Here is a 16,570-nt window from a genome sequence, read left to right on the forward strand (position 1 = left end):
TTATCAGTGCAGTTTTGTCTCTAGATTATTACAACCCATTTTTGTGTCAGATACCTTTGAGGATCTGATTTAAGATGTCAACACTTCTGGGAAAAGTCGACATATGGTCATACGGAGAAACGTATAGAAAAATACCCATTGAAGCTAGAAGGATAGGAAAAATGTCAAGGCTGTCCTTGCATTCTTGAAGGGCCAAGGATTCATGTAAAAAGTGTAGAAAACTCATGATGATCATCTTAGGCATGCCAAAGTCCTAAAATCTTACATGGGCAAGTGGTGCTGTTCTGAGTAAACATGTTTTACTCCGGGTTGTGGAGCTGATTAAATTATTTAAAATTTATGCCAATTTGTTTTTTCAAATATATAAGTTGGGAGCACATTTATCTGTTTACCCTACCATACATACTATACACATGGCCACAGTAAATTAATAATGTGAATGTGTTTTTAATCAGAATAGTACTAAAACAATCAGATGTTTATTACAAGAAGTAACTAAGAAGGTTCAGCTTAAAAATACTTATTAAGCATGTACATTGTGCAAGGCATCAGGTTTGGATCTCGGGAAAGCAAAATCCTGAAAACTTCAAAAATTCTGCTTCTATGAAAGCAGCCAAAGGAAGTTCACACAGCTTTGATTTTAAGTATAATATGTGATAGTATAAGATAAGCTATAAAAGAAACTCTTAGAGAACTGGAGAATTTCCTTCATCTCAAAGTGATTGCTGATGGCTTTCAGAAGAGATTATTTTTCTTTTTTTAATTAGTTTATCTTTTTTAATTGAAGGATAATTGCTTTACAAAATTGTGTTGTTTTCTGTCAAACCTCAACATGAATCAGCCATAGGTGCTCTTAGCAGTTGGGTCCTGAGTTTCGAGACAGTGTAACTAGAAATAAAATTACAAGAAATAAAATTAAGGAAGGAAGGAGACTACTGAATACACTATTGAGTGAATATTTGATAAAAACTCACAATTATTTGCAAGTTAATGATTAATCATGTGTATTTTTGGGCTTCCCTGGTGGCTCAGATGGTAAAGAATCTGCCTGCAAGGCAGGAGACCTGTGTTTGATCATTAGGCTGGGAAGGTCCTCCAGAGAAGGGTATGACAACCCACTGCAGTATTCTTGACTGGAAAATTCCATGGACAGAGGCGCCAGTCCATGGACTTGCAAAGAGTCAGCCATGACGGAGTGACTAACACACACACACATGTATTTATGATTCTTAATTTATCTTACAAGTGTATGTCCTAATGTATAAATAAAATTGTTCTAGAAATAGACAATTTAAAGAGATTGATAACATACAAAACAAAAGCCATATACTCAAAAGAGTGGCCACAATCACAGGCCATATTTTCAAGTACAAATACTTCATGATGGATCACTCATCCAGATGCATATGGAAAGGATGAGTTTATTGCACTGACTGAAGTACCAAGACACAGTTCCTTGACCATTTAAGATCTTTGCCAAAGATTGCACGGTCTAAAGAGATTATTTTCTAAAATATCAGAAATATTAAGTAACTTCGACACTTTCACAGCAGGGGTTTTTAATTTGCAGGAAGATAATATGTGATTCAACTACTTTGAGGAGAAGAAAATTTATTGAGGGGGAGAAAAGCAATAAGTAAGGATCATTGTCTATTTGGTTTATCAGTTTGTGTTTTGGTGGCTCACAGCTTTCAAGATGATGCACTGAAGATACGGGTGGGACTGAGGATGGATACAGTGGGGTACGTTTTCCAAATTATATTTAAATCTGTCACACTCAGTTTATATCTTTACTTGCAAATGGTGTTCTTTTCAGCATCATATTAACAATAAAAACCTGGAGGAAAGATTTTGTTCTATCTATGAAGTGAAGTCAGTGATAATATTTCTTTCCACACATGAAAAAATACTAACTTTTCATTGAAGGAAATGACGTTTCAAAGTTGAATAATCATTGATTTTGCAAAGACAGAAAACAATTTGAATATAGGCAGTTACTGACTATCTGCTGTTCCTCTTGACTAAAAATATATGTTCCTTTCTCTCTTCTGAACATTTGTTCTGTTACAATAATGTGGAGATTCCAGGTACCCAGATAAAACAAATTATACTCGGGATTACAACCATGATTAGACCTGAAAAGAACTACCTGCTGACATCTCTTCAAAGGACCTCAGTTCTAAAATGCTTAAGCAAAGCACTTAAAGTTTAAACATATAAACTATTGAGTGAACACCCCTTGTAATTTACAAGTAATTCTGGAACTTTGCATGTTTTGAAGGGTGTTTCCAGAAATGAGAAAAAAGAAAACAGGGATTGGAAATATTTGTGATATTATCAACCATTGAAGAACATTCACTTCTCTCCATTAGTGTATTTCAAGTAGTGAGTATCATAAAGTTGTTTCAAAGTAAGGATGTTATAATTGAAAGATAATAAGTACTTTATCTTCCTCTTTTCAAGCTGCCACATATGGAAGGGAATGCACAGTGAAGTGGATCATATTATAGACTAATAAAAATAAACATTTCTATAAGTAAGTATAACAAGCATAATATATATATATATATCTCATTGATATATGGAGACATATTTAGGGGATGGGACTGGGCTGTAATTTTTACATTTACATTATGAACTTCCATAAGCAGTAAAATACATCCAAAATGCCAACTGATACACTCTCCAAACATGCTTCCTCCCCTCACCCCGATTAAATGAACATGGAAAGTTATTAAGTTAATAAAATGGAAACTGTATTTCTTAACTTAATATTCATTAAGCAAAATTAATGAGAATCATGTAAAATTAACAAACAGTTGCATTTGAAGAGTGCTACAGAAAAGTCTACTTTTCACAATCTTATATGGGACTCATAATGACCCCATGAGTTTGTCATTACAAATTAAGTGTTGAGGTGACTTGTTAAGAAACCACAACTAAAATGTCCGTGATGAAGAATATTTATCTCACTTAAAATATTCCTAAAAATCACACATCACATCACAAATTAATTCTTTTCTATTTTTTGCAGATTAAGCATTTAACACTCACACCTTCCCCTCACTGATGAAATCATGCAACTGAATAATAATGTGACTGAGTTTATTCTGCTTGGGTTGACACAAGATCCTGTTAGGAAGAAAATAGTGTTTGCCACTTTCTTGATTTTCTATTTGGGGACCTTGTTGGGGAACTTTCTGATTATTACTACCATCAAGACCAGCAGGGCACTTGGGAGTCCAATGTATTTCTTCCTTTTCCATTTATCTTTATCTGATACCTGCTTCTCTACATGCATAGCCCCTAGGATGATTGCTGATGCCCTTTTGAAGAATGCCACTATCTCTTTCAGTGAGTGCATGATCCAAGTCTTTACATCCCATTTCTTTGGCTGCCTAGAGATCTTCATCCTTGTCCTCATGGCTGTTGACCGCTATGTGGCCATCTGTAAGCCTCTACACTACACGACCATCATAAGTCATCGAGTCTGTGGTGTGCTAATGTCCCTGGCCTGGTTGGGGTCCTGCGTGCATTCATCAGCTCAGATTTTTCTAGCCTTGAGTCTGCCTTTCTGTGGTCCCAATGTAATTGATCACTACTTCTGTGACTTGCAGCCTTTGTTGAAACTTGCCTGTGCAGACACCTATGTGACCAACTTCCTCCTGGTGTCCAACAGCGGGGCCATCTGTACAGTGAGTTTTGTCATGCTGATGTTATCCTATGCCATCATCTTGCACTCTCTGAGAAACCACAGTGCTAAAGGGAGGAAAAAAGCCCTCTCCACCTGCATCTCCCACATCATCGTGGTCGTCTTGTTCTTTGGTCCTTGCATATTTATATACACTCGCCCTGCAACCACCTTCTCCATGGATAAGATGATAGCTGTGTTTTATACACTTGCAACACCTTTGATCAACCCTCTGATTTATACCCTGAGGAATGCAGAAGTGAAAAATGCCATGTGGAAGTTATGGAGCAAGAAGTTGGTCTCAGATGACAAAAGATGAATGGAAGTTTCAAAGTTTTCTTCAGAGTTTGGATTGATCTTAAAGAAGCCCATAGACAATAATATCCTCTTATTGTGGAGTTAGTATAATCCTAACTCAGAGCATGAAGATTACTTCCTTTAATAAAATAGGCAATGTGACCACACATGCTAGTTAGCACTGAGTCAAATATTTGTAGACCTGGCAGCATCAGGTACACACAGTCATGTAAGATCATGGTCTTGGTTATTCACTGCTGTCTCTGGCTCTCTTGTCTGTCTAATATCACTGTGGTTTTCATCTACTGTTTTCCTCCCTTGTGTTGACTTCTGGATTCCTCTGTTTAACATTACACTCTATGCTTTTATCTACAGCCTGACATATTTTTGTCTCAAAGAGTTTATTTCTTAGATACTGTGATCAAATGTCTGGTCATGGACCTTCAACTTGGTGGTTCTTACTAACTCAGCAGAAATCACCAGGTTCAAATAATAATAGTACATACATATTATAAAGACAAAATATTTAATCTAGGAAACCTCTCTTCTTTTTCTTGGGTTACAGTTAAAATCTTTTTTTGTATATTTGCCTAATTGTTCTAGAAAAGTGACAGAATATTATGAGAAAATTCACCCTTTTGTAGTATTTTTTCCTAAGGGAGGTTCTCACTGTTGGGGTTTACCTCATATTAACATTCTTTCTGTAAAAACAACAACAACAACAAAAACTTTTTGCTATTAAAATGATTCCTTCTATTTTGAGGGATCTATTAAGTTTTCTCTTGAATCATACCAATTATAATAGTATGTTTAAATATTAGTTTATTATGATTATAGCATAGAAGCTGCAAATGAAGGAAGATACATTTATGGAGCTTTAAAGAAATCTGGTGCACTGGGAAGACCCAGAGGGATGGAATGGGGAAGGAGGTGGGAGGGGTTTCTGGACGGGGAACACATGTAAATCCATGGCTGATTCATGTCAATGTATGGCAAAAACCACTACAATATTGTAAAGTAATTAGCCCCCAACTAATAAAAATAAATGGAAAAAAAAAGAGAAATGTGTACATGTAGTCAATGGTAGGGAATTTATAAATAAGAGTCAACTGAATTAGGAACATTCTAATCCAGGGGAGGGTATTTAGGCTTTGAAACATAGTTATACCACATATATGAATTGTTTTAGTGAGTTTTAAAACAATATAGAAAGTAGAGTAACTTAAGAAAGACTAAGATATTTGGATGAAAATTAAATGTATCCAGTGGAGATGGATATCATCTTTCACCATTCATTATCACTGAAGTCTCTAATTACATGGTCATTAAGAAATTTTATGATTTGCCTGATTTCTTATTTGCATTTGTATCCATACAGAAAATTCAATACGAGTGTTTTTGTTTATTTGGAGCTTCTATTTCTACTTACAAGTTAATAATTTTATTATGAGCACAAAATTTGTTTTACTTTCATTGTACCCAGAAGTTTATATTCTCTATCTTGAGAAAAAGATCAGTGTGGAAATGGAAACTTGTGAATTCTGCAATGAACTCTAGATCCTTTCTATACATATCTTTTTCTTTTTTTAGATTCTGAGAATTTCAAGGCTAATTCTAGCCTTGAACAGATGCTAGCTAGTTTGGTGTTGCAGAATTCTCTTAGCTTTTGCTTGTCAGTAAAGCTTTTGATGTCTCTGTCAAATCTAAGATCCTTGCTGGGCAAAGTAATGTTGTTTGTAGAATTTTCTCTTTCATCACTTTAAATAGATCCTATCACTCCCTTCTGGCCTGCAGAGTTTCTGCTGAAAAATCAGTTGATAGCCTTATGGGGGTTTCTTGTACACTGTTTTTTTGCTTTTCCCTTTCAGTTTTAATATTTTTTCTTTGCATTTGCTTTTTATTACTTTGACTAATATTGTTTTGGTGTGTTTCTCCTACAGTTTATCCTGAATGGGAGGAACTGTCAGAGCTTCCTAGACTTGAGTGGCCATTTCCTTTCCCACATTAAAGAAGTTTTCAAGTATCATCTTTTCAAATATCTTCTCAGGCTCTTTCTTTTTTCCTTCTTCTTCCTGAGACCCCTAAAATTTGAATGTTAGTGTGTTTACTGTTGTCTCAGAGTTCTCTGAGATTGTCTTCAATTTTTTTTTTTTCATTTTGTGTTTATTCTGCTCCTCAGGAGTCATTTCCACCATTCTATCTTCCAGCTCAATTATTCCTTTTTTAAGCCTCAGTTATTCTGCTATTGATTCTTTTCATCTCAGTTATTGTGCCATTCATCTCCACATGTTTTCCTTAGTCCTTCTATGTTTTTATTGAACATTTCTTGTATTTTCTCAATCTTTGTTTGCACTCTGTTTTTTGTGATTTTGGATCATCTTTACTGTCGTTACTCTAAATTCTTTTCTCATGTAGTTTAAAAAATATAAGAATATATTTTCTCTTCATATATTTTGTTTTGTAGGTTTTTACCTTGCTTCTTTGTCTGTAATCTATATATTTTTCTTGCCTCTTTTTTTTTTTTTCCTTTTTTTGAACGGGACTGTGTTCCTGTCTTACTGATTACTTGGCCCAAGGTTTCCAGCACTGGGGTTTGCAGAGAGTCGGGTAGAGCCAGGTCTTGGTGTTGAAATGTGGACCTCCAGGAGACCTCACTCGAGTTAATATTCTCCAGTCACTCAGAGGTTCCTCCCATCTGCTTGGGTGTTGACATCCCCACCACTGTCATCTAGGTTCCCTACAGTGGGGAGATGCAGACTCTGCATTCTCCTTGGCTCCACCTCAATAAGTCGATTACCTTTTGCTATTATTGTCACTGTATGTCTTCTCTAATAAACTTTATGTGCGGGTGAGATGTGTGTATTTTGTGTACTGCGGTACCCTTAGCAGCAGTTATAATGTTTGTTTCATTTGGAAACATCAATATATATTTATTGACTAGATGAGTGACTTTTGAAATACATAGATAACTTGAAAAAGTTGCGTGTTTCAGGTATACTAACTTGCCCTTCTAAACGATCAAACCCACAGAAGCAACGGGACGTGAAAATGTCACAGAATTTATCCTCCTGGGGCTCTTTACTGATGAGAATGCGGAAGTTGCCTGCTTCGTGCTGTTTTTACTTTGCTGTATTGAGATCCTCTCAGGGAATCTGCTCGTTCTTCTCACCATCAGGGGCAGGCGCCTCAGTGAACAGCCCATGTAGTTTTTCTCAGCTATTTGTCCTTGATGGGGGTCTGTTCCACCTCCACGGTGGCACCCAAATTGATCACTGACTTGCTGGCCCAGCAGAAGGCCATCTCCTACAGCAGCTGCATGGCCCAGGTGTTTTATGCCCACTTCTTTGGAGCCACTGAGCTCTTCATCTTGGTGGCCATGGCCTGTGACCGCTATGCCGCCATCTGCAGACCTCTTCACTGATGGTCATCATGAGCCGACAGGTGTGCTCTGTCCTTGTGATGGCTTCTGCTATCGGAGCCTTTAGCCATTCTCATGCAAGTATTATTATTGGACTTCCTTCCTGTGGCCCCAATCAAATAGACCACTATTTCTGAGATGCATTCCTTTTGCTGAAGCTGGCCTGCACGGACACTAGACTGCGGGTGATTGCAATCATTACCACCACAGGGGTGTTGTCCATTTTGACCTTTGTTGCCTTGGTGATTTCTTACATCATCATCCTGTCCACCCTGGGGACTGGCTCATCCGAGGGCCGCCGCAAAGCCCTCTCCACCTGTGGTTCACACATCACTGTGGTCTTCAAGTTCTTCTTGTCTCTCATCTTCACTTATGTCCCCATGGCTGTTTGTGTCAGGAGCTAGGAGGTCTTTGCCCTGTTTTACACCATGATTGCCCCCATGTTCAACCCTCTCATCTCCACCCTGAGAAACGCAGACATGAAGAATGCCATGAGGAAAGTGTGGGGCCGAGATAAACACTCTGCGGGAAAACGAACATCTGGCTGTCCTGCCCTTTGCCGGATCTATTTTATCCACACAATCGTTAATGTTGACAAGTGCAACAGATACGGAAGGAGCGTGTGCTGTCATTCAAAGGGGCAACCCTGAGGAGTGAAGCCCCCTCAGCCACTCTCCCCTGTCACTTGACTGAGACTGCCCACAAGGGGAGTGGATCTGATGCCCTTCGGGTCCTTTCCAGCACTGACATTCGGGAACATTCTGTCCTTTGTATTCCCTGACATGACGAGTGCATTTCAGCACTTTTTTTCAGGGAAAGTTGTGAAAACTGCATGATTGGCTTTTCTGACCTCTTTCAGGAAACAGATAATCTTGGGTGAGACATCTCTCATAGAGCTTTCTTAAAACACTTTCATTTTTTTTTTTTTTTGAGGTTTCCACTGCAATAATTTCAAATAAAGCAATGCCAAAGGTTTTACAAATGTTGTATATATATATATATATTTTTACATTAACAAATCCTGCATCTAAAACAATGTATTGGATATAATTATCCTACTTACACTACACTTACAGAAATTGTAAGTAAAACTTAGTACCTTATTTCAGGTAATTAAAAGTCTTGAAAAATGAGCAATTCTTTTCATTTTTATAAATGCATTTCTATGACCATATTTATCACTGTATTTAAACAACCTTCATGAGTATATAAAACTGATGTTTTTTGTAAAAGTGCGACATGGAATATCTCCCATTCTGTGAAATGTCATGAGCTTAAGGAGGCATATAGCTGAAGAAATGGAAGCTCCTGGGAAGCATTTTGTTAATCCTCACTCTCATTATGCTAATAATGTGTTTTGATGGTGTCTTCCATTAGTCAAACTAGGTAAATCTGTCTCATTTTCCCTCAGACAGGTTTTCATTCTACGGAGAAATAAAGGTGATTAGACTAAGAAACAGGTATAGCCAGCTGACAACTAGGGCTTAAACTAAAATCTTTTTTGGCACATTCAGGTGTTTCCTTAATTTAGACAAGAATCTTCAATCATCATGAAGTTTGAAGAAAATTCTGAGGTCAGGATTCTGATCTCAGACATCTCTTAAATGTCTAAGTGACTTAATGAAGTCGCTTGGTCTTGTCCGACTCTTTGTGACCCAGGTTGCATGCCCTCCTCCAGAGGATCTTCCCAACTCAGGGATTGAACTCAGATCTCCCGCATTGCAGGTGGATTCTTTACTGTTTGAGCCACCAGCTACACAGTAGGACCTTGATTGTCCACGTGTTTGATTCTTTAAATGCACATGACTGGTTCTCTTTGTCCTATGTCATCTCAGGTTTTTCTGAAAGCTACTTCAGTTTCCCTCCCAGCCTTCAGAAAACTGGATGAAGACAGAGCAGAGTTTTCTGAAATGCCTTGTCTACAGCCTTTGTGAGCCCCCGAGTGAATACTATCTGAGGCAAGATAAGATAAATTTGGAAAGTAAACAATCAGAGGAAGAGGGACATTACCCTGGACAGTGGCTTGACAATCTTTGCTTTGGATATGTTTACAAATACCTTTGGGAATATAATTATTAAGAGATTTCAAAGACATTCATTTTTGCTTAGTTACTTAGTTTATATTCTGTTCTTCCCAACCAAATTTTCTTCAGGCATAGGTATAAAAGAGATGATACCCAGGACCTAAATATGATTTCCTGAGGGATAAAGACACACTTCTTTCATTACTGATAATGTTAGTGAATATTTTAATCCTGCTTCCCTTGTAAACCTGTGGAAAATTTAAGATGCATTAACTTTCCAAAATATTTGAGAGCTATGTTTGAATTACTGGTTTTATTCTCTGTATTAACTTCAGATTTTTTATACAAGGAACAAATTGACAGAGTAAGTATCTGGGGGAGGAGTTTTCTCGATGCGTCCTAGAACTCCCCTGACAGCCCCTCAGGCCTGAGGTCTGTGGCCCTGGTTTGGGTCCTGTCCCCAGCCGTGTGCTAGCTTGATTCAATGCTGTGTGTTTGTTTGATGTAGTTTCTTTCTCAAAGCTATTGCTTCTCTTGTAACGTGATAATTTAATTACTATACTAATGTCACAGCATATTTAATTTTAATCATGTATCATTTAAAAGGAAAGTTCTGTTTAATAACGGAATTAAAGCATCCTCGAGTTGGCAATGCATTTCATTGCGCCTCATCACCTACTTGTGTGCATTTTCCCTTGTTACTTTTAAGATAAGACCAAATTTCAGCTTGAGTATCCATAAATATGAGTAATTCTCCATTTAAAGCATCTACCATTTTAACATAGACTAGTTTCATCTAGATCAATAAAAATAAGTTTGTAACATGCAATGTTTTAATAAAACAGGAGAAAATTTAAGTATATTTTGGAGAATGTAAGTTAAATATGAGAGGGCCTGTTCTTATGCTGACAGCATAGTGAACAGCAAAGATATTTTCAAAATGAAGAAATAAGATAATTTTGGAGAATTTTTTTCATGATGCAAGGAAAATCAGACAATTGATATGGGTTAAAATTGCCTTAAAATAACCAACGAAAATTTCAAAAATAATTGAAAGTTTTTCATTACCATATTGTTGAAATTGACGCTTATGTGATTGCACTTTTTAAAATTATGTGGGATTTTTTCTTTTTGTTAAACTTTTATGTAGGCATGACAGTTTCTTTGACAGCTAAACGACTTACTCAAACAAAAATGAGTGTTAAAAAGAAGTATGTTATGAACCATATATATCACTGGGTATTTTATATTCTTCATCAAATTTCTGTATTATGTAATAATATCGTAATTCTAAGATAAATGCGATGAGACTTTCAAACATGTTAATCCATTAGCCTGAGAATCACACTGGTTAGTTAGGTTAGCACTCCTCAACTTTCCCAGAACTTTGCTGTAGTTACTTGAACCATCTGTTTAGCGGTTGCCTGGTATTCTTTATTTCATCCATTGTGTCTTCAGATTTTGTATAGATTTCCTTACCATCTCATGTTCAAAATGTTGTTTTATGACAATGTTTTCTCCTCACCTGACTTTTCACATTTCTTTTTACCTCTGTTAACACCATTCGTTACATTATAATAACTCAGAATATAGGATATTGTTTTAATCTATTATCAATTAAATGTGTTTCTTTTAAATACATAATATTTTTTACAAGTGCAAATACTCAGAAAGACATACTGGACGTTCATTAACCCAATATTTGCATGTTGCTTTCTGGTCAGATGAGGATTCTGAATTGAGATTTCATTATTTTCATTGCTGCCCTTTGTGATACCTTCTTCCTCATTTATCTCAACTCTCCTGTTTAACCTCAGGTTAAAAAAGAGTCAGGGTTTTGTGTGTTCTCATTTTAGTGAATTACTTTCCAATTCTCAGGAATTATTTTGACTCTCTATCTAGGTCTCTTCTAAAGTCAGAGATTCAAGTTAATGAAGTTATCTCTCTCTAATTTATTTATTTATTTTTGTCTACTTATATAATACATTTCTTTAAATCAATTTTATATAAATGCTTTTATTTCTCATATCAATATTATTCCACCTCACAAACAAAAAAATCTATGTATCAATTGCAATTATGTAGAAGACATTATTCTACAATGTCTGCAACCCCTCAAAAAAAACTTTTAAATGCACTGAAACTCCTGCAAAAAAACCTTTTAAATACTTTTGAGTTAATGCTAATTGATGAACACTGTGTAACTGATACTTTGTTCTGGTAGTTACAGAAAAACAGGTTGGAAGCTTTATAGTGAGAGTGAAAACAAAGTAGGATAATGAGAAAATTTAACCTCTGTGATATTGCAGTTTTGAATAATAGTTTAAAATAGAATTGGTGTCATACAGGCTGTTTAAAATGCTATCTGTTAACTATTTTCCATCTAAAATCATCAATGAGACTATAAATAACATTAATAATAATTTTGTGAAGCCCTAGACTTGACAGTTTTTAAATATGAAAATCATGCACTTGCTATAAAAGCATTCATTCTCTGTTTGCTTTTTTTTTCTTTTAAATAGACCTTTGGGGGCCTGGCTATGACTGTCAAACACTAAAAGTGTGCTAACTTTTGCAAACCCACTGTGGACAAATAATTCCTCATCAGTGGTTAAAATAACATCTAGAAGTGAACTTGTTCTATCTTGCACTTATTTTACACTGATTAAATAGTGTCTAAAGATTATCCCTCAGTTACAAAAGATGAAAACCTATAAACATTTCACTAATTCTTTACTGCAACACATGCCACTGAGGGATAACTGGACCAAAAGTTGCTATATCATCTCTTTTATTAACAGTAGCTTTTTTTTGCGTGAAGTTTCCAGCAACAAACACCTGAGCAACTTCACAACATTTATTGTTCTTTACCAATATCCGAAACAAACTTCAATATCAGTATGTATCTTTTAATTGTCTTAACACGTGAAATATAAATATGAGAAATAAATTAATTTGTAGATTTTTTGCAATTTAAATCATAGTGTATAAATCATAGTATATAAATAAAATATAAATTATAATGTAAATCTTAATGTATATTTCTTAAAATTCTTTGCCTTTTGATGTAACAACAATCACATTGATTTACCATGACCCATTAACTACGTTTGATCACAGAGTATGTGTACATGCTGACTTGTGTCCAACTCTTTGAGACGCTATGGGCTATTGCCTTCCAGGCTCCTCTGTCCATGGGATTTTCCAGGCAAGAATACTGGAGTGGCTGCCATTCCCTCTTCTAGGGGATCTTCCCGACCCAGTGATCAAACCAGTGTCTCCTGCTTTGAGGCAGATTCTTTGCTACTTGAGCCATCATAAAAACCTTAGGATGCCCTATTTAAGTTAATGTTCAGCAGTTCAAGCTGGGATTTTATATAAATTTGTGTTTCTTTGGGATTCATCCCAGATAATTCAGGGAATTTGGTTAGATAATTTTAAAAGAAGGAAAGGAAAGTTGCCTTCATGTATGTGGCCACAAGAATTGGCAAAAAACCCTACAATATTGTAAAGTAATTAGCCTCTAACTAATAAAAATAAATGGAAAAAGAATAAAAAAAGAATTGAAAAATATACAAAAGAATATTTTCTTGCCTTGGGACAATTAGCCTTCTTTGTTTTGTAAAATATTTTATTAACAACAATTAACTTTTTTACTTTCAAAATAGTGTTTAAACATTTAAAACCTTTACAAGTAATTGAGTAAATCAAAATCATTTTCATTATAAATTGTTTTGCAATAGATTTATAAAGTAAGTTAGATTAAAAACATTTATTAAATCAATAATTAATATTAAGGTTTTATTCATGTAAATGTATTTTTGGTAAATTTTATATTATTGTGCTCATATTCACCCGAGCATATGTCTTCTTTTTCTCAGAAACATAAGTCATTTGTGTGTAACCTACACTAAACTCAAATGGAAAACCAGAGAAACATATCAGAACTCATTCTTCTAGGACTTGCATATGACCAGAACATACAAATATTTTGCTTTGTGTTTTTCTTATTCTGTTACCTTGTCCTGTTGGTGGGAAACCTTCTGCTCCTCTTCTCCATTCAGTGCAGTCCTCTTTGTAACCAGCCAATGTACTGTTTCCTCAGCCACTCATCCCTCAAAGACATCTGCTATACCTCCAGCGTGACACCCAGATTAATTGGAGATCTGCTAGTGGAGAGAAGACTATTTCCTATAGTGACTGCATGCTACAGGTCCTTATCATGCACTTCTTTGGAGGTGCTGAGATCTTTATTCTTACTGCCATGGCTTTTGATCGCTATGTTGCCATCTGCAAGCCTCTCCACTATGTGATTATCATGAAAAGAACAAGATGCAATCTTCTCCTCTTAGCTGCCTGGGCTGGTGGAGCCGTCCATTCCTTGCCTCAATTTTTTATGGCAATCGGCTTGCCTTTCTGTGGTCCTAATGAAATTGATCACTATTTCTGTGATATTTTTCCATTGCTAAAAATTGCATGTACTGACACCTACATCACTGGTGTGCTTGTGATTGCCTTTTCAGGAAGGGTTGCCTTAGTTACATTTGCTGTCTTATTTGTTTCTTATGGCGTTATATTATTCACTTTAAAAAATCATTCAGCTGAAGGAAGACACAAAGCCCTCTCTACCTGTGGGTCTCATATCACTGTGGTCATCTTATTTTTTGTACCTGTTATCTTTCTCTATCTTAGACCTCCCACTACTTTTCCTGAGGATAAGGTATTTGCACTATTTTATACCATCATTGCCCCCATGTTCAATCCCTTAATCTATACTTTAAGAAATGCAGAGATGAAAAATACTTTGAAAAAATTTAGTATCAAGCTTTGTTTTCAAAGGAAGCACACCTTTAAGGAAGAATTTGTGCAGCAGAGAGATATTTAGAGTAGCAACTATTTTAATGTGGTTCCTGTGAGTCAACTCTCTTGGTGCCCTACAGAAAATAATAATAATAATAATACAAAGATAGAATCAATAATTCAGATCACTGTAAACATATTTACTTGCTTTTCACCTAATGACATAATTTAAAACCATTTCCAATATTAATTAAAGAGTTGTATAATAAAATTATTTACCTAAATTGATAAGTAAGTGGCTAGTCATTGGAACCAGAATCAAAGCCCACTCCTGTAAAAATGAAAAGTGCAAGTCAGTCAGTTGTGTCTGACTCTTTGCAACCCCATGGACTATACAGTCCATAGAATTCTCCAGGCCAGAATACTGGAGTGGGTAGCCTTTCCCTTCTCCAGGGGATCTTCCCAACCCAGGGATCGAACCCAGGTCTCCTGAACTGTAGGTGGGATTCTTTAGCAGCTGAGCCACAAGGGAAGCCCAAGAATACTGGATTGCATAATCTATCCCTTCTCCAGTGGATCATCCCAACCTAGGAATCAAACCGGGGTCTCCTGCATTACAGGCAGATTCTTTACCAACTGAGCTGTTAAAATAAAGGGGGAAAAATAACAAGACAAAACAAAACAAAAACTAGTAAAAAGACAAAATGTGGCCTATAAACAGATTCACACACACACACACACACACACACACACACACACACACACACACACACACACACGAAGAAAGCAGTTTTGCTGCACATGGATGTTTATAGAAGCTTTACTAGTGATTACCAAATCTTGGAAGCAACCAAGATGTCCCTCAATAGGACATAAATAGATAAATAAGTTGTAGTACATCCAAACAATGGAATACTATTCAGAGTTAAAAATAAATGAGCTATTAAACTGTGAAAACTCATTCAGGAAACTTGAATGCATATTACCAAATGGAAGAAACCAGACTGAAAGGACTACCTGCTATATAATTTCAACTACATGACATTCTGAAAAAGGCAAAACTATGGAGACAGAAAGAGTATAAATGAATGTAAAGGATTAGGGAAGGGAGAAGGATGAATAGGTGGAGCACCAAGGATATTTAAGGCAGTGAGATTCTTCTGCTTGTTTCTATAATTTTGAATTTTATCAATGTATAAGTCAAAACCCTCAAAATATGCAGTACTTAGAGTGACCCCTAATGTAAACTGTAAATCTGGGGTGATAACGATGCATCATTGTAGGTTCCTTTGATTTTAACAAGTGTATCCCTCTGAGGGGGAGAGTGTCCCATTGTGGGGACAGGAGGTTATATGGGATCTTTGTACTTTAATCTCAGTTTAGCCATGAACCTAAAACCTCTCTAAAATAAAGTTTTACTGATTAGCAAATATATTGTGGTACAATACTTAAACGAAATCTTATAACTAAGTGAAGAAGAGAATCTCAGAAAGATTTTCTAGTAAATTTAGGGGAAAAAACCCCACACTTTTCACTTTTATGAAAAGATCTTTTGTGCAAGTTTACTAGTTTTTAAAAATAAGATCATTTAAGATGATCTGAAATATCACTGAAAATATCATAATAGAGAAGGAACTGGATAATGGGATTTTATGAAAAGAAATGCAGTTAAAATAATGGAAGAATTTTAGAATATATAAATGCAACAGTTATTTTCATTAGGAGGTACTGTACAAAAAAGATTAAGGACCAGAAAACAGTAAAAAGGGAGATAAAATTAAGTGGAGCTGTTTTAGCAAAGAGGAATGATTGTGCCTTCAATAATCACCTAATTGTTCATTATCTTTGCCTGGTGGGATGGCATAGACCTTCATTGCTGAAAATTCTTGGTCATTAGTAACTGTAAATGGATTGGGTAGTTGCAGTTTTCTATTGATCTTAATCATCAGATATGGTAACTCAGGGGGGGCCTTTGGGAGCTACTCTATTCCAGACGTACTTTTCTTCTCTCCTTTAAGGAGGAGTCCAATTCTCCTTAGCAGTCAGGATCACACTACCTTACATTTCTGCTTGGTTCAGAAGCATGAGGAGCCCAAACTGATCAGGCAGGAGTCTTAACTCTCAGATCAATATAGCATTGTTGTGTTTCCTGGTGACTCATTTCTGCCTTTGGAAATAAGACCTTTAAGCAGGTGAAACCTAAGTTAATGGCAATAGAAAGCACAGATTTTGCTAATAGATTTCTAAAGGTGGTAGCGAGTGGTGTCACTCCAATCTTTACATTGTGGCATGTGGCACACACATATTTTTTTTAGTATATCTAAAAAAGTACGTAAAGAT

The 16,570-nt window shown here is 35.9% G+C and overlaps 1 protein-coding gene and 1 pseudogene across 1 annotated transcript; both read left to right on the top strand.

Moving 5' to 3' along the window:
* The first annotated feature begins 3,077 nt into the window (after positions 1-3,077).
* On the top strand, positions 3,078-4,010 carry LOC122450531 (olfactory receptor 4C16-like). Its single transcript, XM_043482905.1, has one exon. The coding sequence runs from the start codon at positions 3,078-3,080 to the stop codon at positions 4,008-4,010; it is 933 nt and encodes a 310-aa protein (XP_043338840.1).
* A 9,340-nt stretch (positions 4,011-13,350) lies between these two features.
* On the top strand, positions 13,351-14,315 carry LOC122449345 (annotated as a pseudogene).
* Positions 14,316-16,570: the final 2,255 nt, after the last annotated feature.

The sequence above is a fragment of the Cervus canadensis genome, chromosome 11, assembly GCF_019320065.1.
Source record: "Cervus canadensis isolate Bull #8, Minnesota chromosome 11, ASM1932006v1, whole genome shotgun sequence".
In the NCBI taxonomy this organism is placed as follows: Eukaryota; Metazoa; Chordata; class Mammalia; order Artiodactyla; family Cervidae; genus Cervus; species Cervus canadensis.